Source organism: Hyaena hyaena, unplaced genomic scaffold (assembly GCF_003009895.1).
Source record: "Hyaena hyaena isolate Hyena2069 unplaced genomic scaffold, ASM300989v1 scaffold_238, whole genome shotgun sequence".
Taxonomy (NCBI): Eukaryota; Metazoa; Chordata; class Mammalia; order Carnivora; family Hyaenidae; genus Hyaena; species Hyaena hyaena.
Genome location: NW_024080870.1, coordinates 2,392,454 through 2,418,229, shown reverse-complemented (window position 1 = coordinate 2,418,229; position 25,776 = coordinate 2,392,454). Strand labels below are relative to the sequence as shown.

At 54.4% G+C, this 25,776-nt stretch overlaps 1 protein-coding gene and 1 long non-coding RNA gene across 6 annotated transcripts in view; one reads left to right on the top strand and one right to left on the bottom strand.

Moving 5' to 3' along the window:
- The window catches only part of CLEC16A (C-type lectin domain containing 16A), a 178,033-nt gene that overhangs the window by 16,552 nt on the left and 135,705 nt on the right, over nt 1-25,776 (bottom strand). For all 5 annotated transcript variants that reach the window (XM_039244331.1, XM_039244333.1, XM_039244332.1 and 2 more), the window contains 3 exons: nt 16,458-16,609; nt 13,533-13,737; nt 11,705-11,869 (listed from right to left, as the gene is read on the bottom strand). In XM_039244331.1, coding sequence (XP_039100262.1) covers nt 11,705-11,869; nt 13,533-13,737; nt 16,458-16,609 — 522 coding nt within the window. The remainder of the gene's footprint in view (nt 1-11,704; nt 11,870-13,532; nt 13,738-16,457; nt 16,610-25,776) is intronic.
- On the top strand, nt 3,959-7,171 carry LOC120239822. The gene is made up of 2 exons (XR_005530519.1): nt 3,959-4,305; nt 6,536-7,171. It is a non-coding gene; the product is annotated as an uncharacterized LOC120239822 (long non-coding RNA).

The following is a 25,776-nucleotide window of genomic DNA, read 5'->3' as shown; positions in this document are numbered from 1 at the left end:
TGAGGAGTGGGCTTGTTGGAGTGTGAAGAGATGTCGCAGGACAGGGATAATACTGACTTGTGACCCTCTGGGAATCTGAGACGTTGAACAAATACTTCTCCGTGTGTGTTTCTGGAGAACAGCACATTCACAGAGTGCCACAGTTGGCCAACCACAAATAAAGGAAGCTGCACTGACTCATGGGATGCTGGCTACAGACAGGAAAGAGTCGAAGCAAGTCCTAACCTCGGCTCAGAGGCCAGGAGGCCAGAGGAGAAACTACTGGGGGACCCATCATGCCACCATGCGCTGTCTGGGCTGACAAGCCGAGCCGTGGGCCGGCGAGCCCTTGGAGGCCGCCTGCTGGCTCCTGGGAACCTCTCCAATCCTCACAGCTCCCAAAGGCCTCCTGGACAGAACACTGGCCACAAGCAGTGTGGATTCTGCTGGGGCAGAAGCTGGGATCACTGAGATGCCCTCGCTGGCTAAATAAGAGGAGAGGGTTCAGATACAAAGCGAGAGTCCTTGATATTTCGCCCTAAGCTAGCCCGCCCCCCATCTCCACCCACATACTTTATTGGTCACCGAGGCCTGTTAGGGCTGCAGCCCTAGATACTTCTGGCCCCACTTCATGGTGACTTACTCCAGGGAAATCCTTGCGCAAGGGTGCGCAGAGCCGCTCATGCTTTGTCAAGGACAGAAAACTGGCCACGACCTAAATGTCCATCAATGGGGGACTGGCAAAGTAAACAGTGGTTTGCCCACACGATGGACTGCGCTGCAGGAATAAACACGGAAGCGGGCTCTCTTATGAACCAACAGGGAAGAACGAAAATCCAAGACACATCGCTGAGTGAAAACAGCGTTCATTTCTGTGAAGAAATAAAAAGGCAACGCAGGAGACCAGCACAAGCATAGAATGGAAACACGCAGAGAGAGAGACGGAAGGCGGCGCACCAAACCGAGGAAGGGAGTAGCTCTGCCGAGGCTTTCTCATCCCTCCCGAGGGCAGAGCACCACTTATGGCGTAGGTGGGGGGTGGGGGGTGTCATCAGAAGGGCCGAGAGTGTCCCAGAGTCTCTCTTCTTCCCTCTCCCTTCCCTGACTGCAGTAAAGCAAAACCCAAGGCGCCTGCCAGCCCACGCCTTGGCCTTGGCACCTTCAAGGGCTTCCTAGCACTTCCAGGGTAAAATTCCAACCCCCCAGCAGGCCGGAAGCCCTCAGCCGCTCCGACCTCACTAGGCCTTCTAGCCTGTCTCCCCGTCACGGCCCTACCCCAGCCGTGCCGCCACATGTCGCCGGCTCCCGCATGCCTTTGCACACGTGTCCTCATCACACCCGCCTCTGTGCACAACCCGTCTGTATGTCCGTCTCCCCTGACAGTCCTCTCGTGTGCTTGGCATGTCGCTTATTTGACTCCTAAGAGACGTCGGCGAACACTTGCTAAGTCAGTGCACCCTCTTTTTCCTGACCTTCTTGTTGTATCTGCTGTGTAATTTCCCTGCTATTTTTAAAGTTCCTTTAAAAAATGCCAAGGCTCAGTCAGTTAAGTGTCCGACTCTTGGTTTCAGCTCAGGTCATAATCTCACAGTTCATGAGTTTGAGTCTCGCGTTGGGCTCTGTGCCAAGAGCTCAGAGCCTGTTTGGTATTCTCTCTCTCCCTCTCTCTCTCCCTCCCTCCTCTGCTCATCTGCATGTGGACGCTCTCCCTCTCTCTCAAAATAAATAAACTTATAAAAAAATTTTTTTAAGTTAAAAAAAAAGAGAGGCACCTGAGTAGCTCAGTCAATTGAATGTCTGACTTTGGCTCAGGTCATGAGCTCGTGGCTCCTGAGTTCAAGCCCTGCGCTGGGCTCTGTGCTGACAGCTCAGAGCCTGGAACCTGTTTCGGATTCTGCACCTCCCTCTCTCCCTTTCTCTCCCTCACTCATGCTCTGTCTCTCTCTTTTTCTTTCCAAAATAAATAAACATTAAATTTTTTTTTCAAAACAATGCCAGATCTTTCTTCATCTGTCCCCTTTCCCTTCTCTCCCCGGTGGTCCCCTACCTGGCCCCTAGGAGTTGGCAGGCTCTGAAGAGGCCATAAAGGAAGGGGCAGAGAGGAAAGGGACATGTGAGGGACCCGATGACCCCTCCTCCCTGTGAACACTCAGCACTTCTATTGTGTCCCATGCCTGCCTTCTGCTCCGGCTCCTCCCACTCTGAGTAGGGTCCCCGTGCAGGAACTACTCTCTTTCTAGCCATGTACACACTCAGGGATGCCACTTATTTGGCACCTCATGCCCTTGGGACCCAAGGCTGGCACTGTGATTGGTTCCTGGGAAGTGGTAAAGTGGTTCTCAAACCTAGTTCCAGGCGGGACCCTGGGATTCCCTAAGCCAGTCAGAGACATTTGAAGCCCAACATCAAATCAAGATAGAATCAAGGGCTGGGGTCTTCTCTGTTTCTGGGTTTTACCCCACACATGAGCCTTTGATCCTTGTCACTTGCTGTCACTTGTCTGCTAATGAGAACTTGCCGCTGGTAAAACAAATGACTCAGTGGCAAAAGATAAACATCTAGAGAAACATCCAGAGAAGCACAAGGCTCATAAAGTTTCTTTGCATGACGTTACAGACTCTCCTTTGGACATAGGCACCCGCACCCACCCTGTACCCAGAGAACACAGCCCTGTTCTCTGCTGGTTTCCGTGCTTCCGGCTCACACGACCGAACGGGATACAGGTTTCCAAAGCACAGCTGATTCCCGGGTGCCCTTCAGGACTGAAGGTGTAAGCTCAGGGCGCTGACCAAGTGCTCGCCCTTCTGTGCTCAGGTTTCCAGGTCCGCAGAGTGGCGAAGGCAGCGGCCCCCTGGGGCTGATGTGTGGATCAGCAAGAACTAAGTGAAAGCTGTCAGGACCACGGGGGAAGGTGTGGAGCAGGTGTGTGAGGGGCTGGGGCGCAGGGAGTGGATCTCTGCTCTTCTCTGGCCCTGGCTCTGCTCTTGGAGCTGTGGGGCCTCCGGCATGTCCAGAACCAGAGTCCTCCTGGCCCTTCTGCAGGAGGTAAATTCTGCCCCTGCGTTTTATCAGCACCTGATGGAAAGTCTAAGTGAGTGAATCTGTACAGCTGCAGGGCGCCTTTGTTATATGCCTCGCAGGGAGCTGCTGGGTGATTAACTTTGCACAAACTGATTTAATGCGTAGAAAGGGAACCTATTATTTAGGGTCCCAAGGGTCAACCCTGACTAAGAACAATGACAATAAAAAATACCGAGAGCCTACCCTTTACTGCCCCTGCACACGGGTGAGGCATCGTTCTGGGCACTTAGGTGAATTAACTCCTTTCATGCTCACAACAGCCTAGTGAGGTGGGTCACATTCTCATCCCTGCTTTTTCCCCCCTCGTTCACCGTGGTAAAACACACATACCATAAAATTTACCATCCGAACTATTTGTTAGCGTACAGTTCAGCGGTGTTAAGTACACTCAGTGTTTGTTATGAATAACCGGGTGCAGAGGGTGAACTCGCCGGTCAGAGGCCATGCAATGAGGAGAAGGCGGAGCCAGGGCTTGAACCCAGACCGTCTGCTCCAGGGCTGGGCTAAGCCACCTCCTTCTGCTGACTGTCACCTGGGCAAACACTGCTGCTGAGACCAGAAACCCACGACGGACAAACAGAAAGAACGATGGGCAGGGACACCGGATGTGCTTCACGGACGGCTCAAGGGAGAGAGGGTTAGTGCATCCATCCTGTCTCTTCTTGGTCCTTCTCCGACTTTTTTAACTGCCCTGCAATAAACGCTTGGCTTGTCCTAGGAAGCTTGACAGGAAGAAGGACTGGCAGAGGCCGCATCCTCAAGGCAGGTACAGGCATGGGCAGGTGTGCACACAGGCACGTGGCCCGGCCACTTGCTCTGACACTTGCCTGCCCATCCCCTGCCACCAGCAAGGCTGCTCCTTGGGGGCCCACTGGGACCTACGCGAGTTGAAGGGCAGAGTGAGGCCGGGGCTGGAACTCTTCCCACGGCCTCCCGCCCGGGCTCTCCACCCTCTTCCACGGGCAGCCCGCGTGGCAGTCCCTGCTCTGTGATGGGTGGTGGGCTGCAGGTGGCTCCCAGGCACGCGGCGGCTCTGGCAGCCGCAGGTGGGTGATGACCCGACAAGTGAAGCAACACTCAATTCTTTGGAACTCTTTCATTCTCCTGTGTCCACCCCCGGAGAGGCTCCTCTGGGGCCCGGAGGCTGGCTCCGCCTGCTGGGCTGTGTTTCGCAAGAGGACTCCTCTGACACCGAGCGCCAGTGTGTGTCCCGGGAAAGCGTCCACATCTGGGGGCACATTCCAGGTGAGGGGGCCCCATGGGCCCCGACCCAGGAGCATGGTTCCCGCAGGGCCGTGTGCTCCCAGCTGGACACGGTGCTCACACTCCCTCTTCGTGGCTGTCCTGCGGGCTCTAACAGGAGGCGGGGGGGGGGGGGGGGGGGGGGGGGGGGGCCGGGGGGGGGGCTAGGGGGGGGGGGGGGGGGGGGGGGGGGAGCGGGAGCCTCGGACTTGGCTCGGGGACGATGTCTGAGCGGGACCAGAGTCCTCCACCTCCGGCCCAACCGCGCAAGGGCTGCTCTCCCAGAGACAGCTGCCAGAGGGCTTTGAAAAGAGCTCGGATCCTGCTTTTGCACAGGCAACATTTTTAAGTCTTGATTCTGCCTTTTGCTCTCGATGGACTGGGGAACAAATCTATACCCTGGTGGGTCTTTACATGGCCCCGAGCTCTACCCAGTTTGGAAGTGGTGGCTGTGGCGGGGGGTAGGGAGGGGGAAGAGTGTCTTTCCAGACGGCTGCTTTGCATGTTTAACCTCAAATGCAAGGCGGGGCTCGGAGTGTGTGGGCGTGGTGTTCAGAAGGCGGGCATGGGCATGCTGTGTCTATGCTGGGGCCACCCGAAGTCCCCTCTCTCATGGGGGTCTGTCTTGCTGACCTCTGACAATCAGAGACAGGTGGCAGAGCCGTCAGGGTAAGCTGCTTGGATGGACACCAGCCTGGAGGCAACTGGGATTTAGAAGCAGGCAGTGGAGGGAGGGCTCTCAGTCTGCCCTGCGTGGGCTCTGCAGCCTTGGTCTGCGACTTGGACCAAGTCCAAGGGCAAGCCACACCAGCTCCCAGCACTGTCAGGAGCACAGAATTAACACATACAGAGTGCTGGGCAGACTTAATTCTTCCAGTCAAACTCTACCAATGCTTCCAGAAACAGATGATGTTTTCTGTTCAAAACACCCATAGCGGGGGCGCCTGGGTGGCTCAGTTGGTTAAGCGTCCGACTCTTGGTATCGGCTCAGGTCATGATCTCCCGGTTTGTGGGCTTGAGCCTCGCGTTGAGCTCTGCAACCAGCAGTGCAGAGCCTGCTTGGGATTCTGTCTCCCTCTCTGTCTGCCCCTCCCCCACTTACCCTCTCTCTTAAACTTAAAACCACCCAGAGCTGGAGTCAACAACCTGGTTTTGCCTGACACTAGTGAGGTCTCAGGCGGCTGTGGGTGGGCCTTTATTTCTAAAAGCAGAAAAGGAGACTTCAGTTCATAAGTGTCCACTCTGGGTCAGGAACTAAGAGGCATAGCGGTGGCAGACTCGAGTTCCTGGACTCATTGGGGGGAGGGGCACCTGGCGTGACCTTGAGCAGGCTCTTTCTCATATGCAGAAAAGGAAAATGGCAAAAGCTTGCTTCTGAGGGTTGTCTCGCAGATCAGAGGAGAATGCTGTATGAAGGGCTTAGGAGCTCAATACGGTTTGCTTTAAAAAAAAAGAAAAAAAAAAAAAGAGGTGACAGGTTTAGAATGAAGTTTCTGTTAAGTCACTGACTCAGGTGCTGGAGTCTCTGGCCAGGGGGCTGAATGCTCCGGAGGGGTTAACAGGCGGCCAAGGAGACTGGAGGAAGGTCCGGGGAGGCTCTCCTTCCCATGTGACTCCAGAAAGGGCATTCCTTTTGCCTTGGGGAGCTGGGAGGAGGCAGCTAGCTCCGGTTTTCTAATCGGAAACAAGAAAAATAACAGGCCTAAAAAAATTAGTTTCTGGGAAACACTGTCACGAGATGACATTAGCACCTAGTATGTTATCCCAGGAGAGAAGGCAGGACTGAGGTTTATGAATTAAACATTGATCTTTTTTTTGGCTGTCAGTCCGAGGCATCGTGGTCCGTGGTCAGTGCGGCTGGCTCGGCGTGCGCTGTGATCTCTGTGCTCTCCCTCGGCTGCTCAGCCGCCAGGGGCTGGCTCTGGAACGGCTCTGCCTTTCCACGGAACTATTAAGCGTTCTGGGTCAGTGACTGATAGGGCCGGTTTGTTTGCCTTTCATAAAGATAACACTGGTGGAAAGCACAGTACTCCCCGTGCTCAGGGATTTAAATGTTTGCCCAGAGACAGACGGGGGCCTGAACAGGAGGGACAAGGAGTTGGGACGAGAGAGGAAAGCTGAGCTTAGAGCTCGGCTCTGGCGGGATGCAGCGTGACTCTCCAGGTGGTATCCTGGGCTGGTGCCGGCGCCAGGGCCAGGAGCAAGACAGCCACGCCCCTGCCTCGGTTCACAGCCTGCTGGGAAGATAAGACGCCGAACAAGCCATTCAGCCCAGCCGCCATCCACCAATCCACGTCCCCGCCTGCATCCGACAGTCACTGGGCACCTGTTCGCCACCCATCAGCAGTTGAGGGCAAGATGAACGGGGCACCGGAGCCCTCCAAGTGAGCTCGGGGTGAGCGACCCAGCCGGGAACACAAACGGGTCAAGTCCAGCTAATGGGGAGGGCTTGGAGGGCCGTGGGAAAAGCATTCTGCTCCACCATTCTGCTCCGCATGCACGCCGGAAGGTGGGAACCAGCCACGTGGCCGCCAATGGTGTGAGAACGGATGCACGCAATGTGGTCTGTCCACGCGCTCAGACATGTGCTACATGTGCTACATGTGTATGGACGCTCCACGTGAACATGATGCTCAGGGAGAGAGGCCAGACGCAGAGGGCTTCACACTGTACGATGTGTGCGAACGTCCAGAACACAGCAGCCCACGGGACAGGAAGCAGAGTGGTAGCGGCCGGGGCTGGGGAAGGGCGAATGGCGCCTGAGTGCCCAGGGCGAATGGCTGTTGCTTTGTGGGCGATCAAAGTATTTTGGAACCAGCAGAGGTGGTGGTGGCACCATGGCACCATGAATGTACTACATGTCACTGAATCCTAGGCTTTCTTTTATGTTATGTGGATTTCACTTCAATTACAGAAAACCAGCTGCCCCACAGAGAGGGCCTGGGGGAGGGGGTCGGGGCCCCCAGGGGAGGCCCCTGAGCAGGTATCTGATCAGAGTCCTGAGTCCTGAGAAGGAACCAGCCATGCAGAGGGCTCTAGGCAAAGGGCTCTAGGCAGAGGGCAGCGAGAGCACAGAGGCCCTGAATGGGACCCACCTGGCCCTTGGGAGGGGCAGGCAGAAAGCCCAGTGCTGCTGACATTTGGGGTTGTGTTATCGGCAGGGGGAGCCGAGGTGGGAGAGGAGAGAGGGGCCAAGAGTGGGAAGGGGCAGGGCCAGCTGTGCTGGACAACGGCCATGGACAGAGGCTGAGGGCTAGAGACTCTGGAAGGTTTGAAGCAGGGTGGAAAACAGTCACAGATTCGGTCCCTGTCCCCAGAGCTAAAAGCCGCTGGGGAGTGGCTGGTAATTAACAAGTTGGGAAGGGGTCACTTTCTGTGGTCCTGTCGCTAAGCCCCCATCCGTGAAGGCCAGGGGGCATTGACCCGCCTGAGTTCTCACATCCCTGACCCAGTTGGGCTGTAGAGACCTTCAGTTTGGATAAGAATTGGGAACAGGTAAACACCTGTGAGCAGGCTCTAGGCCAGAAGGAGCCCAGCGTGGGGGCCAAGGCCGCTCTGGCTGGCCAGAGTGCTGGTCCTGTGACTGCCACTGCCTCCCCTACTCCCGCTCAGGGGCACTTCGAGGAACAGCTTCTGCTCCCGGGTCCGGGGGTCCACTTGGTGTTTGTGGGAAGATGCCCCTGTGGACACCCGACCCCCCTTGGCAGGCTCTGGCGGTCGCGGTGGGCTGGTGGGACAAGACCTTGAGGGCACTAATGGTGCACGGCTGCCCCTCGCAGGCAGACTGTGGGTCTGGTCGAGCCTGCCCTCCGGGGCACACCGCGTGCCGACGAGCCCCCTGCCCGCGCCGGCGCGCACCGCGCCTCTGCCCTCGCAGAGCTGACCTGCCCCAGGGGCGACGGCCAGGGACATGAAGCTGGCCAATAAACAGGACTCGTGATTTCTCTCCCAGCCCAGAGGAAAAAGAGAAATATACGAAAGTGGCTAGTCACCTAAGAGCCCTGATTTATATTCTACTTTAGGATTTCTTTCAGGGAAATGGAGGAGTTTTCATTAAATATAATCGTTTACAGCTGGTGAGGGGGAGACAGCCGGCTCAGTGACAATCACCCGGCCGGCAGGTAAAATGGGGCACGTGGCAGGCCAGGCCCAGCCCCTCCGGCAGTCACCCAGAGGCAGGCGGCCAGAACTGTTTTCTCCACTGTGAATGCTCCTCCCCCGCCCTGGACAGGAGTGAGGACCCCACCTGGGGTTTGCAACCATGTGGTCTATGGCAAGGGACACAGGGCAAGGCCATTTCCAAGAGGTGGCGGGTGGGGAGACCCCCTGCACTCGCGGGCCCAGATGCGGCTGTGGCCGCCACAGCAGCAGAGGCCAGCCCGGCCTGCTCCGGTGGCCCCCACCAGCCCCACTCTGGCTACAAGGTGAGGGTGATGGAAGCCAGCTGACGTGCCACTGTCCCAAGTCTACCCGTGGGCGCACGTGCCCTCCCTGGGTGCACATCTCGTTCACTCTGGTGACAGGAATTAACCAGAAGAATGCTTCCGATCTTCCCTTGTGTCCCTTCCCTAGTCCAAGGGCCACAGACTAAAGCACGCGAGGTCTATATGAACTCCAGCGCTTCGGGATCCTCAGTATTTTTTTAAGCATATAAAGGAGGACCCGAGGCCCAAATTTTGAAAAGTGCTGGCTGAGAGGAGCGGCAGGGGTGGTGTGGCCGGGTGGCTGCGTCTGAAAGGCCAGCAGGCCCATCTCACCACAACCACGCAAGACCAAGACCGGAGAGAGAGATGTGCATTCGTTCCGAGGGCAGCAGGAAGCTACCAGGGGGTTGCAGGGAGGGGTGTGATGTGACCTGACTGTGTCCTAGAAAGATCCCTCTGGCTGAAGGGGAGCGATGAGGGTGGATGCCTGAGAACACCGAGGAGACTGCTCCATGATTTGGGGACAGGGCTGGGGGCGGGGACAGGGAGGTGTCTTCTGGAAACAGAGCAGGCCAGCGGGGATGGGACGGGGAAGAGTAGGACCAAGAACGATCCCAGATGCTGAGGGACAGGCTGCTGAGACAGCAGGAGGTGAGGAGGGGTGGGGTGGGGAGAGCTCCCCTCCCTCTCTTTGAGTCACACTGAGGCTCAGGGATTTCACTTGCTCGTTAGGCCACATCTCCAGCCCAGGCCAGTGCAGGGAAGGCAGTGGGGCCTCTCTACCCAAGGGTCCAGAGCAGTTGCCCTTGGGGGCACATCTGTGAGAGTGTCCCCACTCCCCACCCCACACCTGTGTGGCACTTCCAGAGACTGTCACGGGGGACATACGGGCCGGGGGTGGACGGCCAGCCTGGGCAGCTACCTTTAATCCCCCACAGTCCCATCTGTTAAATATCTGACCGTGGGGCCAGCAGCAGGGAGGTGGGCACTCCCACCAGGCAGGCCCAGGCCACAGCAGACAGGCCCACACCGCCCCCCGCCCCTTGCACTGGATGACCTCACTTCTCCCAGGGAGCCCAGGCGGGGTGGGAGCATTTGGTAATAAGTCATTGTAAACCATTCTGCAAACAGAGAGACGATTATGCAGATGCTGAAGAATGTGACGTTTGGCCCCATTTATTTATTTATACTTGCTTTGTCCAAAAAGGACTGAACGGAAATAAGGCCCCGGTGCTTCTCTTTAACCCATTTGCTCCCGGGATGAAACATGAATGGCCCTAAAGAAATAACATCTTAATATGATGTGTCAATTATATCTCAACTTAAAAGAAAACACAAGGCGGTGCTTACAGAAATGTTATGATAAATTACAAGTCTGTGGAAAGAAAAAGACAGACAGAAAGGGAAATGATTTCCTGCCAGGGCCATCTGCATTTAACTGAGATTCCCAGCCACCATTTATGTTTACTTAGCAACCATCTCTACGGAACGTGACGCAGCCTGAACGAGTTTTGACAAAGCAGCACACAGTGTCATGTCACATGCTGTCGCTGAAGACAAACGCGGTGTCACCATTAGTCTTAGACACTAAGACTGGTTTTAAGAAGGAAGCCGGTCACAGGCAGCGGGGGCAGCGTGAACGGGCACGCTCATGCAGAGCACGTGTTGCGACTGCCTATGTCAGACGAGAAGCCTCCCCTTTGACCCGGCTGAGAATTTCTCCCCCTGACAGTCGAGGTCTGCACACTTACACCAAGGCACCCAAGGATGTGCAATGACACCGGAAATGACCCAAATGTGCCAATACAAAACGTTATGAAAGATGTTTCTGGTCCAGCCGTAGGCTCAAATACCAGACAAGAGTTAATTATTACTTGGCGTGAAGTTAATCAACACGCGTTGGCCTGTCACACCGAATTACACGTGAAAAAAGGCAAAGTGCAGAATCCCACAGACGGTACGACTCCACGTGTAAAAACAGACAAGAAAAAAACGTGGACGGCGTACAAATGAACATTTCTGGAAGGACAGGCAAGAAACCGTTAACAGTGATCACCTCTGGGGCAACGCTGACTTATTTCTCATTTTATCACGTCCTGTTTGCATTTTAAAATATCGTATACTTACGGTATACATATCTCTAAAAGGAATTCAAAGAAATCAAAGAATGAATATAGGATACGTCATGGAGTGCAGGGAAAACAAGGACCCTGACTTTGGACAGGTCCTTGTCGCGGGATTCTAAATCAACAGCTCTTCTTCAATCAGCAACTGCCTTTGATAACATTCTGCAACATTTCAGTGCAAGTTCGAAACCCTACATGCTTGCAGGGGCCGCCGGGCCAACTTTAGGAAGCTCTGTAATCAAGAGTGAGGTTCTCTTTCGAAGGACTGGGGTGCACACGCGGACTTATGTAAGGGGGACGCATCGGAACAGGAAGGGGCGAGGCTGCCAGCCCTTCTGGAGAAGTGGCCCTTGACGTTTCTTCTCCTATTTCTCTTTTCTGGGGACAGGAGCTCTGGAGAGAGTGGGAGGGGTGCTCCCAGCTCCCAGATGGGAGGCCCTGGCACGGGCTCTCACTTCTTCCGGGCCTGGAACAGGAACTGTACACACGGCCTCTCTAGTCATCTCACATGGAGAAGGAAATCGCTTCCCCACAACCTCATTACTAACAATCTGAGTATTTCCAAGAAATTTCCAAGAAACTTCTTAGTCTCAATTCTGAGAAGTTCTTCCACATCCCCAGAAAATCTCTGGAACACCAAAGCCAGGAGGCAGAACCTCAAATGGAAAGCCAAGATTTATTTCTAGGGCTTGTGTTTCATCTTGAGCTCTACTTTGACGAATTCTAAGAAATGGGTGCTTCCAGCCGATGGGACTCCGAGGCGGGAAGGGAGGCTTGCTCACACGGGCTCACGCGGGCGGGGACGCGAGGCGGCGCAGGGACGCGAGGCGGCGCAGGGACGGGGCAGCTTACCTGGCACCTTGTCCACTGACGCGAACACAGAGCGCTGCACGGTGGGGTCGCTGCTGCCCCGGCGGCACTGGTCGTAGAAGCGGAAAGGCAGGTGCTGGGTGGAAGAGGAGCCAAGTCTAAACCCCAGGACGTCAGTCGTCGGCCGGATCGGGAGGTCCAGGAGGGCTATGTTCAAACAACACCGTGGTTCATGCTCATCGTGGGGGCCTGGGGGTGTGGGTGACGGGGCTGTGGGCAGGGTGGGCGGTAGCCGGCGGGGCAGGCGCCCCTGCCAGGCGTGTCACTCGGGACAGTGCCAAGCAGGCGGCCGGCGGCCTTGAAAGGGGGGGGACTGGCGTGACAGGGAGGTCCTGCGCGAGCTCAGGACACAGTGGTGCCTGGCGAGGGAGCCAGAAATGGATGCCAGCCAGTCTCCACCTCGAATTCTCAGCTTCCGCGTGCTAAAGACCCTTAGCGAGGCTGAGCCGCGGGTACGATTTTAGACCCCAAAGCAAACGGGGCCCATTCTGCCCTGAAAGCTTGGATGCGGACGGGGGAGCATGTGTGAGGGAGAACGTATCTGCGCACGTGCGTGTGTATTTATGAGATTGTGCTTATCTGTCACCGTCGCTATCTTTCCTCCCGTAAAGAAATCTCACGATAGAGCAATTTGGAGGGGCTTTTAAAATCGATTTAAGGCATACCCGAGGCGTTCGTTCTAACAGCCACTTTACAGCGTAATTCTCAATTTCCAAATGAAGTATTTAGCGTTCGTGCCAGCGGTGAGAAATTGCTTTACGTTAAAAAAAAAAAAGCAACAACAACCACCTTCTGAAAATAAATCTTAAGAGGACGGACTGAATGATTTAAGTCACTTTGCACATTACAAAATGCTTCTCTAATGATTTTATAGGCCAAGTTTCAGCTAAGTGAGAAATAAAATGAGGTACGCATGGGACGCAGTCCTGTGCAAATCAACGGGGCGCGCACGGCAAATAACCTAATCTACGGTGTCCAGAAACCTGGCGCTCCAAGGGTTTATTTTTAGGTGATCCCTTTAGAACGCATCCCTCTGGCTCCCCAAGGAGTTCCTCCCAGCAACTGCACCGGGGTGACCATTGGTGCTTGAACTGAAAGGCGTTGGTGTCTGGAGAAAGACTATTTATAATTGTGGGAGTTGAGAGAAAGCCTTCTCCCCTGGGGGAGAGCCGGCCGTCGGCCCTGATGAATGGAACACCCTTGTTACAGAGCCTTATTTCTAAGAAAGCTCGGGCCTTCCTGCTCAGCACGGCATGAGGCCCCCCAACAAATTCACCACAGTGCCTGTGGAATGTGCGACTTCCGAATCTAGTGCTGGGTCATCGTGGCCCCCTCGCCCGGCAGGGCTGTCTCTCAGGAGAGCTGGAAGGAGGGGGCAAGGGGTGGGCTTCAAGGAGGAAGTGCCGCACTGGGCTCCTGCCAACTACCTGTGGGTGTGCAAGTCACAGAACTTTGGTTTACTCTTCGGTAAAATGGACAAACAGACCCTACTGATCTTAAGGCCTGAGGATCCAAGGTGGTAGAGGAACGTCCAAGCATTTAGTACATGTAAGCTAGAAAGTTCCTGTGTGCAGGCGTGCGAACAGCCATCCCACACTGACACCTGTCTGTTCGGGGCCCGTTGCTTGGCTGGGGAGGGTTCTCCTTTGCCTCCATAGGGCCCCAGAAACTCTCTAGAAATCACACACCTGGGCAGATCCTCTGTCCTCTCACCAAAGTGCAAGTAAGTCCTAAACCACCAGTGTCCTCCCCTAGAGGTCAGAGCGAGAGCCAAGGGCTCTGAGGACATCCGCCAGGGCCGGCTACTCACCAGCTATCCTCTGCATCTTCATGCGCCTCGCCTGGATGCGGCCCTTGGCCAGGCGCTGCTTGGCGATGATGCAGCGGATGTGGTCCGAGAAGACGAAGGTGGCCTGGAGGATGGGGAAGGGCTTGGAGTGGGGACTGGACGCAGGCTTGTGGATGGTGATGTTCAGGGCACGGCTGTCATCCTCCACACCAGTCACCTGCATGTCCTGCGGGGGAAGGGGCAAAAGCAAGGGTGCTCGTTAGGTTCAGGAGGAGGGTGGTGGCTCAGAAGCCACGGGATCTCGTCTCATCAAGAAAGAGGTTCCCCATGTCTGGCTCGGTCAGAAGACCATGCGACTCTTGGTCTTGGGGTTGTGAGTTCAAGCCCCACGGTGGGTGTGTAGAGAGTACTTAAATAAATAGAGTGGGTTTTTTTTTCAATATTTATTTTTGAGAGACAGAACATGACTGGGTGAGGGACAAAGAGAGAGAGACATACGCACACACACAGGCTCCAGGCTCTGAGCTGTCAGCACCGAGGCCAACACAGGGCTCAAACTCACATACCAAGAGATCATGACCTGAGCTGAAGTCAGACGCTTAACCAACGGAGTGAGCCACCCAGGTGCCCCAATAAATAGAGTCTTAAAAAAAAGAAAAGAAAAGAAAAGAGGTTCCCCAAGTTCCCCCAAAATTGCCTTTACCCCAGAAGAGCAGCCTCCCTGACCAGCCCAGGCCTCGTGGACAGGACACGGTAGGCAGCACAGGTGCTCACGGCGAGCCCGTGCTGGCTGTGGGGGCGGGGACCCTGCCCGCGGAGACCTGGCTTAGCTAGTGAATAAACGGGTGCACCAGCGTCTTCAAGCGGCCACTGGGACTCAGAGAGCCAGACTCCAGCAGCTCCTCCGAGAATACTAGAGGGAATAAACCAGAATTTCTGGTCCCTACCAGAGAATGCTAACCCCGAGAAGGGACGGGGCACGTGAAGGAAGCGGCATGTGGAAGGTGCAGAAGACACTCCCCAGAGCAAGCGTGGTAAGGACGAATCCCATCTAAACCCTTCGGAAGGATTTTCCGTGTACAGAATCTGCTTCCCACAAGAGCCTGAGGTGCCGCGAGGTAAAGGCACGAGGCAGGAGACAGACGCGGGAGCCGGACGTGCTGGAGGAGGCGGGGGACAGGCCAAGAAGGCTCACGTAAGTCGGGCCGTAAGTCGGGCCCAGGCTCCTGGGAAATGACATCTGCCGCAAACTGTTGCAGTGTGCATTCAGTGAGCTGTCCCACACTGAAGGTGGAGAACCTGGCACGCAGGCATGGCCTGACAAATAAATAGCAGCCACTGGAAGGCGACCAAACGGAAAGGTTGGGTGGCTTTCGTCGTCTGAACGGAGGACATGTATTAATCCTTCCAGGGAGAAAAACACTTTCCTGACACTAAATTCTAAAGGGAATTGATCATAAGTCTAGATAAATAAGAAGCACTAAGTCACCTAAATGGACAACCTCTTACAGGGAGGTCTTTCTTTTTTTTTTTTTTTTTCTTTTTCTTTTTCTTTATTTATTTATTTTTAAATATTTTTATTTATTTCTAGGAGAGAGAGAGAGACAGCGTGAGCAGGGGAGGGTCAGAGAGAGAGGGAGTCACAGACTCCGAAACAGGCTCCAGGCTCTGAGCTGGTAGTCAGCACAGAGCCCGATGCGGGGCTCGAACCCACGAACCGCGAGATCATGACCTAAGCGAAAGTCGGACGCCTAACCGACTAAGCCACCCAGGCGCCCCTTTTTTTTTCTTTTTAAATGGAAGATTCTTCATATAGTTTCTTGCGTCCCCCTCCGGAAAAGACATTTTTTAAAGGGAAAGATCTTGAAAAAGAGGAGGTCGGGGAAAAGGTTGCAACTGCATCCTCTAACACATGGGTGGCTCCCGCAGAGAGTGGTACTGCTAGCAGGTCACACCGTGCGGAGGGGGACCTGGCCGGTGCCCGGGACTGCCCAGCAAGGGAAGGGACTGCCTCAGGGCAGGGCAAGTCTGGGGCCTGGAAGAGTTTCCTGCACGTCCAGGGCCGGGGGTGGGGGTGGGGCTGTGTGACCGGCGGCGAGGGGCTGGAAGGCTGCTTTCAACACTCCTGGTTCTTTGCTCCAGTCAGCTGTGGAGCTGACATTAGTCACCCATCATGCAGACAAACGGTAAGAAAGCCCATGTCCCAACTTGCGCTTGGCCATGTGGAGCCCGCCTCTGCTAGAGCAGGGGTGAGGACGAGGCCATGTTTCAATTGCCGGTGGCAACAGTTGCTTTAGAGAGGAAATGTGGCGGTGCCCACGGGCACTGAAAACAGGCACACCCCAGCTTCTTGGAATTTACAAGGGAAACCTTCGCTCAAGTGCACGTGGAAGGAAGGACCATTCGGTTCAAGGCAGCGTTGTCTGTAAAGGTAACGGGCTGGCAACAGCACAGGGCCCGGGCGTGGTCATGCAGTTGTTAAAAGAATTACTGGGGAAGTCTGCGTATGCTAACGTGGTCAGCCCTAAGACATATATCGCGTGGGGAGGAAAAAAAAGGTTTAGAATACGTTCAGTGTGACACTATTAAACACACACACACACTCACACACACTCTCTCAAGTGTGTGCACACAGTATTTATAAACAGTGCATGCAGTTATATTTATATGTGCATTTGGCAGGGCACCAGCGCTGGAAGGCGCATACCGATAATGCAGGAGCAAGTTTAAGAATTGAGGGTTTGGGTCAAAGCACACTTGACCCTTATCTGTGCAGTGTTTTCACTTTTCCAATGACAATCTGTTCACGTAGTCCTTGTGTCATCAGAAATGAACTGTAGAGACAGATGATTTGTGCACACGTGTGTGTGTGTGTGTGTGTGTGTGTGTGTGTGTGTGTGTGTGCAGCTAACCAAGAAAAGCTCCCGGGGCTCCTGGCCATCATACCTGTAGCAGGCCTGCGAACTTGACCACTCCCCAGCCAAGTCTGGACACATCGGGCTCCACTAAGCTCATCTGGTAAATATCCACAGCCAGGAATCGCTGGACCATTCCGCCGTCCTTGGTGATCACCGTGCACGCGATCAGGTCGCTGTTGTCTGGGAACAGGCAGAGGCAGCACAAAATGAGGGGCAGTCCAGTGGTCCAGCTGATGGAGACCCGTGGGGTAGCAGCCTCCCAGACCTGGAGGCACATGCACACCGGAGACCAAGTCCCTCCTCTGAGTCATGCTGCGCCGCTAGGGATGATGCCCACCCCTCTCAAACTGATGGCGGAATAAACAACATGAGACGTGATCAGTACAATGTTTACTGTGCACCAGGCGCTCAAACTGTAGCTAAGAAAAACCAATCGAGAATCCTGGTAACATTTCAGGGCTTCCTTGCAGACAGATGATGGATGGCAGCTGTGACGGTGTCTGCCTGAATGAGTGGAAGGCGCAGGAAGACAAAGCGCCTTGCTTGGTTCTAGAACCATCATACTTCCAGTCTGGTGTCTGGCAACTCAGAGCTGACATTTGTACTAGATGGTGTACTCAGCCCCTCTGAATCACAGTTTTCCACCTGTATGATGGGAATAACCTCCCTTATTTTGACATGTTTGGTGCTTTATATACGTATTTATTTTGTGAAAGAGAGAGAGCATGAGGTGCAGAGCAGCAGAGAGAGGGGGAGCTGGGATCTGAAGCAGGCTCCACACTCAGCACAGACCCCAACAGGGAGCTAGACTCCGTGACCCTGGGATCACGACCTGAGCTGAAATCAAGAGTTGTACACTCAACCGACTTAGCCACCCAGGCGCCCCAAGATGTCTGGCGCTTTAAATGAGAACTGACTGGTGAGGCATTTAACACAGACTCCTCACCATATGCTAGGCCCCTTCTCTTATTTGGAAGTTATTATCAAATTCGAGGTCGAATTTAGTACCTGTCCTTGATGGCTTTGACCTCACCCGAGTAAGACAGACTGTTAAATCCACCATCTGCTTTGAATTTCCTCCACTGGAATTCTCTGCCACATTTCTTTTAAATAGCCAAAAGAGGAAACAACCTAAATGTCCCCAAATAGGGGAAAAATTTGAGTATGATTTTTTCCCCATCACATGCAAAATTATATACTCATTTACAAATTATGTTTAACCAAACTGTGAAGAAGGGTTGCCTATGGAAAGGGAAGTGAGAATGGACGGGGGGTGGGGGGAGTGCATATGTGGCGTGGGGGCATCGATGGGAGAACTTAAATTTTTGCGCTATATATACCACTGTATTCCTTGCAATTACTTTAAATATTTGTTTTTTGAGACAGAACATGTGGGCAGGGGAGGGGCAGAAAGAGAGGGGGAGAGAGAGATTCCTAGTCTCCATGCTCAGTGCAGAGCCTGACTTGAGGCTTAAACCACGAACCGTGAGATCACGACCTGAGCTGAAACCAAGAGTCTGACGCTCAACCGACTGAGTCACCTTGGCGCCCCTCCTTGAAATTATTTTAAAATAAGCAACTACTCGAGTTGTTTAGAGTAAATATTAAAAACCCATGTATAAAATCCTACTTACAAGTCATCGCAACGACATTGGAAAAGACACTGAAATTCGAAATAGAAGAGGGTGAGAACTGCATTATTCTGATACATATTTTTTAAAAGAAGTATCCTTACAAAGAAAATACAAATGCAGAAAATAAAACTGAAACATTAGGAGACGCTTCTGATTACAAGAATGGTAGATTTTTTTTTTTTTTTGAAGCAGCTTTACTGGGTTATAATTTATATACCATAAAATGCGCCCATTTTGAATGCACAGCTGGAGTTTCAGCAGATTTGCAGCTGTGCGTTACTACATCCCAGCTGTGGGGTACCTGAAGCGCCCCAATGGGTTCCATCGAGAGCACTGTAAGCACATACTTGGCTTATGCTACTGGAGGCGGGCGGGTGGCGGAGGGGAGGGAAGGGAACACAGAGAGAACTTTTGACCCCAGACACACCGGATGACAGACCTGGACTCAGGCACTCCCCAAGTTTTTACCGCCCCCCCCCCCCTTTTACTTTCCATTAGGACCTAGGGAGGACGGGTCAGCTCTCCTTGCTCTCCACCGCCTTCCCACACATGGCTCCGTTTAACCCTCTGAAAGCGAATCCGTTCAGGATTGCGGCTTTGTGGGGGTGGCTTCCAGTACCTACTCTGGGCTTTGAAGCGCTTTGTGTCTGCGTGTTCTCACAGGGCAGGGCCCGCCTAGGACGGCCAGTGGCCCCACGACAAACACCAGCACCCGCGGGATTAACCCCCTGCTTTCTTCGTATTCTGTAGCACACATCTTGCCTCTTTCCCAACGACCCAGCCAAGTACCTTAGAAGATGTCTAAAAATTGTATGTCATCCAGAATGTCTAGCGTCCCTACTGGCCCTCTGTATTCAGTGGTGGAAGCCAGTATGCTCATTTTTTTCCAGCATGTTCTTTGCAGCATGTAGAGTTTATTTTCTTTCCTCGGTACTTAAAACATTTTCCTCAACAACAATCTTTTACTTTTCTAAACAGAAAACAAAATGATAAGGGGTGCTTTTTCTTTCCTTTTTCCTCTTCCTCTATCCCCTGCCTCCCTACAAGCAGGGAGCAGGGATCCTGGGATTTCCTCTCTCTTCACATCCACAGAAGACGCACCCCTCGCCCTCACGGTGTGACTGGGGAAAGCAGACACAGCCGTGGGTGGCGGTGTCTGTGGGGTTTTGTCTGCAACACGGGGCTTTGTGGGCAGGCGACCCCCTCTTAAAGCCTGGGGTCCTTAAGAGCTTCGAGGGGGGGATGACCCACTATCTCTGCCCCCAAGAACAAAAAAGGAAGGACAAAACCCCAAAGCGGAACGACGTTCAGAAATGCAATTGAGACATCAACACTCCTCCACCCCGTGAGGGATTTCATAAGAAAAGTAAAAGACAACTGTCCAGCCCTGGGGAGCCAGGACCTCCAGAGTCAGGGGGCCTCGGGCTTTTCAGAAGCTTTGGGGGTGGTTAAAGGGAAACGAGGTGGGCTTCCTCCAGGGAGACCAGGGAATGCTGTCGGGGCTCATCTGTCGGGGCTTCCGGGTGTCACCCTGGGGAACTCCTTCCCCACCTCAGCCCCCCGCTGCGCCCACACTGGCTATGGGTATTCTCATCTAAAGCCCTGGGGACAGGGCTGTCTGCTCCTGTCTAGATGTCTTGGTGGAGGGGGACCCAGCGGAGGGGCTGCTGAACGGAACCCAGTCCCACCCACGGTCTAGTCCGTGCGGGCACCCCGGATTTTGCCCCACAACAGAGGAGCCGTCAGTGCGGAGGTACTGGGAGGGATGTGGGGACATGGGGAGAACTGTCAGGGTGCGGGGACCTTATGAGCCTCTCTGCGTGACTCCCAGGAATGGCCTGTGGCCCGGGCAGCACTGCCACTGCCTGGATCTTGCTGCCCAGGTGAACCTCCTGGGTCCCTCCCCACGAACTCCACTGTTTCAAGAGGCAGAGGGCCTAGGGTTCTAGCGTAAAATTTTACAGGGGCGCCTGGGTGGCTCAGTTGGTAACACATATGACTTTGGCTCAGGTCATGATCATACCAGTCATGAGTTTGAGCCCTGCATCGGGTCTCTTCTGCCGACACAGAGCCTGCTTCCGATTCTCTGTCTCCCTCTCTCTCTGCCCCTCCCACAATCACTCTCTCTCTTTCTCAAAAAATAAAATAAAATAAAGTAAAATAAAATAAAGTAAAATAAAATAAAATAAAATAAAAATTGACAGAAAATTGACAGAAGACAATATAGAATTCCCATGTGATCTTAGGGGCAGGGCACGGTTTCTTTAAAAAAAAAACAAAAAGTAAGCGGGTGTCTGGGGGGCTCAGGTGGTTAAGCATTGGACTTAAGCTCAGGTCATGATCTCATGGTTTATGAATTCAAGCCCCACAGCGGGCTCTGCACTGACAGGTAAGAGCCTGGAACCTGCTTCGGATTCTGTGCCTCCCTCTCTCTCTGCCCCTCCCCTGCTTGCACTTTGTCTCCCTTTCAAAAATAAACATTAAAAAAATACACAAATAAAAAAGGAGAATCAACACAGACAAAAATAAATAAATACAAGATGGGTAACTGATTACAGCAACATTAACACTTAACTCCTATATAACAAATGACTTTACAGACTCAGTGAAGTATTTGCAAAATACCTCTAAGAGACAAAAGATCTTGTGGTAAATGGTGAAGGACTCCCAGGGGCCATTCAGAGAGAAGAGAATGGCGACAGCCAGGAAAGAAACCCACACAAAGGCGCTCGCTAGCTCGACCTCAGGAGAACACAGGAAAACAATTTTAAACAAAATACCACCTTCTACCCAGCAACTGGGAGGTGAGAACTGGTGAGGACACAGAAAAACTGAATGATTTCCCAAGATTTCTAGGAGAACAAATTAACATAGATATTTTGAAAGGGCAAATTAGCATTGTTTATTTAAACTGAAACTTTCGCACCATATGACCCGGCAACTGGTATGTTCCCAAGAAAAACACACAAGGGCCAAGAGGCATGAATCAGAAGGCTGATGGCAGGCTTGGGGTCTAGAGTGAACCAAACGTCCCACAACAAGGGAGAGCCTAAAAAAAACGAAAAACACAAAAAAAACCCCCACAAAAAACGTGCACGTTCATTCAGCGTGAAAACACATGGAAGTAACAAGGAACGACTCAGGTCCGGGGCTATCTCACACGGTCAAGTGTCAAGAACACACTGTCGAGTGGAAAAAGCGAGCCGTGGCCTGACATGCGCAGTGAAACGCAATGTGTGTAAAATTAAACCTCACCAATCCGTGCCGTGTATGTTCTATGGGTTCCAGTGTGTGGGTGGTTAAGAAGGGGTTGAGAAAATGTCTGGCAGAGTGCACGGTGATTGCCTTTCTGGGGGGGACAAGGTGGGATTGAGGGTGGGGGGGGTCAAGGTCACTTTATGCTGTCTGCGGTAGCAAAGAGGAAAGTGAATCTCTCTCCACATCCCTCCACAAAGGCCTCGGGCCCTTCTGGGGCCCATCAAGGGTTGGGAAGCCGCACCAGGCCGGGCTGGTGGCCAGCCAGCTCTACCTGATCTGGAAGGCAGGGACAGGCATCGAGAACGACAAGAAGCTGGGGTCTCTCCAACGGCACCTCTGGGTACGCAGGCATGCACATTTCCAGACCTGCCGGCCGGCCGCGTGGGAGCCCCAGGAGCTCCGGCCGGGTGCGGCCCTGGGCAGCCAGACTGAGAGGGACGAGGCTGGCTAGTGCCCCCGCGGGGCTCAGGCCCACAGAACGCAGGGGACACCAAGTCTGCATCTGAGGAGAAAGTGCACCCTACAGACACAGTGCGTGGGAGCACAGAGTCTCCATCAGAGCCTGGGACCCTGGGGGTGTGGCTTGCCTCCCGGTGGGGGCCTCCCTTCGGGGAGAGAGGACTGTCCCTCCTACTCCCAGGCACTCACTGCCTTTGTTTCATTTATTTGCCGTCTTACTGTATTTGACGATGTTGAGATGGTCATTCTCTTTGCATGACACATTCCTGTGGTCCCACTGAAAAAGCCGTGACCTTGTTGACGGTGGATGATCAAGGCTTCCCTGTCCAGCCCCCACCAGGGGCGATCTCCCCACCCTGTACATTTCCAAGTCTGGTGATGGTCTCTCCACCTTGTCCGTCACAAAGGGGAGCCCGCCGTATGCCCTGCCCAGTGCTTCTGCCACATACCCCCGCGTCTTGGTGACACATTCACACACAGCCACGCTCTCTATGACCCTCTGTGACCGAACAACTCCCCAGCTGATGGCCATGCAGGTTGTTTATAAGCTTTTCCGGCAGCAGAGGAAGGAAACTCCTTGTCCGTATGTGCACAGGAGATTAAATCTATAGCAGCAAGGAGGGCCTGGGCTTACTTCTCTTGGAAGTACTCACGTTTTACTAAAATTTATTTATTTGAAAAGGAAATGTCGTATCATTACCATGACTGAAAAACCAGATTAAAGATATAACAAAGTGACCACGAAAACAGGTTAAAAAGACCTTTGTGTTAAACTGTAGCTGAAAGCCTGCTCTTTTGATACAAAGAGAGACCCAAGAGTTATACAAGTTCAAAGACAAACTAGAGCCCATCTGCGACCTCCCTGATGTAATCGAAGGGGCCAGAGGGGCAGTGAAATGGGTTTTCTTATGGACCGTTTTTTTAAAAAATTTATTTATTTGAGAGAAGGAACACACGTATGAGTAGAGGAGGGGCAGAGAGAGAGGGAGAGAGAGAATCCCAAGCAGGCTCCATGCTGTCAGCGCAGAGCCCAATGCGTGGGGCTCAAACCCATGAACCGTAGATCATGACCTCAGCCAAGATCAAGAGCTGGATGTTTCACTGAGTCCCCAGGGACCCCCTTACGGACCATGCTCTCCAGCACTAGCCCCGCCCTACACTCTTCTCAGAGTGAGGCCATGGCCCTCTTCCCACCACGTGCTGGGGTCTCTGTCCTTTCTCCTGGAAACTCGGTGGGCCTCTGTGATTCCCCGGACCCACAGAGGACAGTCGACGTGACCCTACACGGTTTCTGAGGCAAGGTCTCCAAACGCTCTTGGAACCAACCTATCCACCATGCTGCGCAGAAGTCCCAATACCCACAGCTGCAGAGCAAGCCCCACGGTCCAACCTGCCAGCCCCCAGCCGGTGCCGTGTGGAGCAGAGGGGCACCGCTGAGCCCCACTGGGCAATTACAGATCTGTGAGTGAGATGCGTGCCCCTAGCTGTTCGAAGCCACTCACTTCCAGGGGGGACTGCCACTTAGTGGTACGGGACCGCACGAGTGATCGCTGAGACGGACTGCAATTCTGGGCACACCCAAAAGGCTGAATTCTTCCAGCACCACCGAGAGGCTGCATGCCGCGTCACGGAAAGAGCTCAGGGCTGGCCATCTGGGATGCGCGAAGGGTTCTGCAGGGATCAGCAGGATGGAGGGCAAGCAGAGCGGACACTTGCCCACCGAAGGCGCCAAGGGAGAGGAGGAGATAAGGAACCTTACCGTGAGGCGCAGAGTCAGTACAAGCATCTTGGGTTTGGGGCCGCGGGACCTGGCCTTAAATTCAAGCTCTGCCACTAACAGCTTTGTGACCCTAAAGCCACTTCCCTCTGTGGCTCCCTCGGTTCCTCAGAAACCGAGACCTGACCCTGGCGGGGCCGTCGAGGGGACGGGAGAGAGGCCCGGGGCTGTTCCACTCGCCGTGCCCGCCGCGCGTCACGGACACAAGCCGTGTGGCCTTCCCCAGGCGCGGCTGCTGCGGGGTGGCACCCTAGCTTTCTGGAGCCACGATTCTGCTGGTCAGAGCCCTCCTGCCCGGGGCAAAGTCACGCCTTCTGAATGCAAGCTCTAGACTAAGCGAGCCTCTTCCGAGAGAGAAAACGGTTCATGGTCTTGGGCTGTTTCTCAGAACCGCTGTGGGGTCGTGGGGAGGTGAGCGACAAAGGCCCCTGGCCTCTCTGAGGCCCCCTCCCCCAAACCCCATCCATGGTTGTCCCTTTAACGTGTCACTCTCCACAACATGTACCCAACGCACGCCTGACCACGCCCCAAGGCCTGCCAGTCCCCAATATGCCGTCTAACCTCTTCCCACCTGGTGGAGGCCCTCTCCCTGTCCACACAGAAGCCCCAGGAAGGCAGGGCCCTGGCCAGTGTCTTCGCTGTTGTACCCCCCGGGAAGGTTCTGGGCAGCGGGATGCACTGAAGAAGGATGTGTCAACGAGATGGAGGGATGCTACTGTCTTCTGGTCCTTCCCAGCCGGCTGTCATCTCAGCCCCTGGGCCGAGGCCTTCCTCCACACTCCCTCTGACAGGCTGTAGCTCATTACTGAGCAATAAATGGGGCTGATTGACTTTTGCTGTATTTAAATAATCCCTTCATGATAAAATATGGATGCCAATACCGTAATTTAATTCTTGGCTTTGGTGGCTCCAAATGCATTTAGAAGCGAAGTCTTTATCCTTACGGGGGGGAGGAGAGGGGGCTCCAGGCCAGCTGCATCCCAGGGCTTGGAGATCTAATACTCTGGGCTTTAGGGTGAATTCGTGGACCACCACCACAGCTGGAGTTCAGAGTAGCAAGTCTGTATCACTACCAAGGCTCTCGCGCTCCTGCTATTAGCCAGAGGTCAGGACGGGTCCCCGGACTGCTTGGGGAAGGCGGGTCACCCTGCGATTCCCAGCCACCAGGCCCATCGAGAGGCTTCATGGCCGGTAGGAGACCAGATCTCTTGGTGCACCGACAGCCACAGGACGGCTTTTGCGAGAAACATGTGGCCCAAGAAGGGCCTGGCTTTCTCTTCTGGCATGTGCAGGCGTGCCTGGGATTAGTGAGGTCAAGATTAGCTGAGACGACGGGATCACGGACCCTCCCTGGAGTCGACGGCTCTGTCCAGAGGGGATGTGGTTCTCTGCAGCTGCATAGTGAAAGACTGTCAGGGCTGGGGCTGAGGACAGGGGACCCCTATCGACGGCTGCTGGCCCCATAATGGCTGTGGAGGGCTCCCACAGAGAAGCCGGGTGCCGAGCTCCCACTTGATGTGCTCCCAGGATCCTGTGAGGCGGTTCACCGTAGAGGACACAAATGCAGAACATCAAGTGACCTCCTAAGGACACATGACTGAGAGTGACATGGTGAGACAGGAAGCCAGAGCGAACATGTGACCTTCACACCACCCTGGATAAGCTGACTGTGTAACGTGGGTTCTAGTCCTCTGCATGGGGCCAGACAGAGGACTGACCCTCGCTGCCCTCAGAAAGGGGGCGCCCCAACCTGGGCTAGCTCTCAAGGGTGCAGGATGCTGGCTGGCTCCGGCAGGGGGAGAGGCAGACGGCCGAGCTCTCAACAGGCAGGCCCCAGGGGTTCTGATCTCCCGGTGGCTGACATCGTGGAGTCAGCCGCGTGCTCCGGGACTGCTCCTGCGAAGCTTCCCCTTCACCGGGCACTTGGTGGCCCCCTCAGGAGGCAGACCTAGGCCCTTCCCTAGGAGAAGGGGAAAAGCTGCTTCGCTTCCACCCCGGGGGTTCCCCCCTCCTGCCCCGGAGGGCAGACTCAGGCTGGGCGCTCGTGCACCCTCGGGCCCTGTTCAGGAGCAGGAACTATGGCGGGAGCCAGGCAAGCCGGGCCGGCGTCTGCAGACGGGCCTGCGCGAGACACCGAAGGTACTCTGGGGCAGTGAATAAAGCTCTGACAGGGCCTCCGGGGAAAGCCAGCCTGGCGCGGCTCCCCGATGACAGAATGC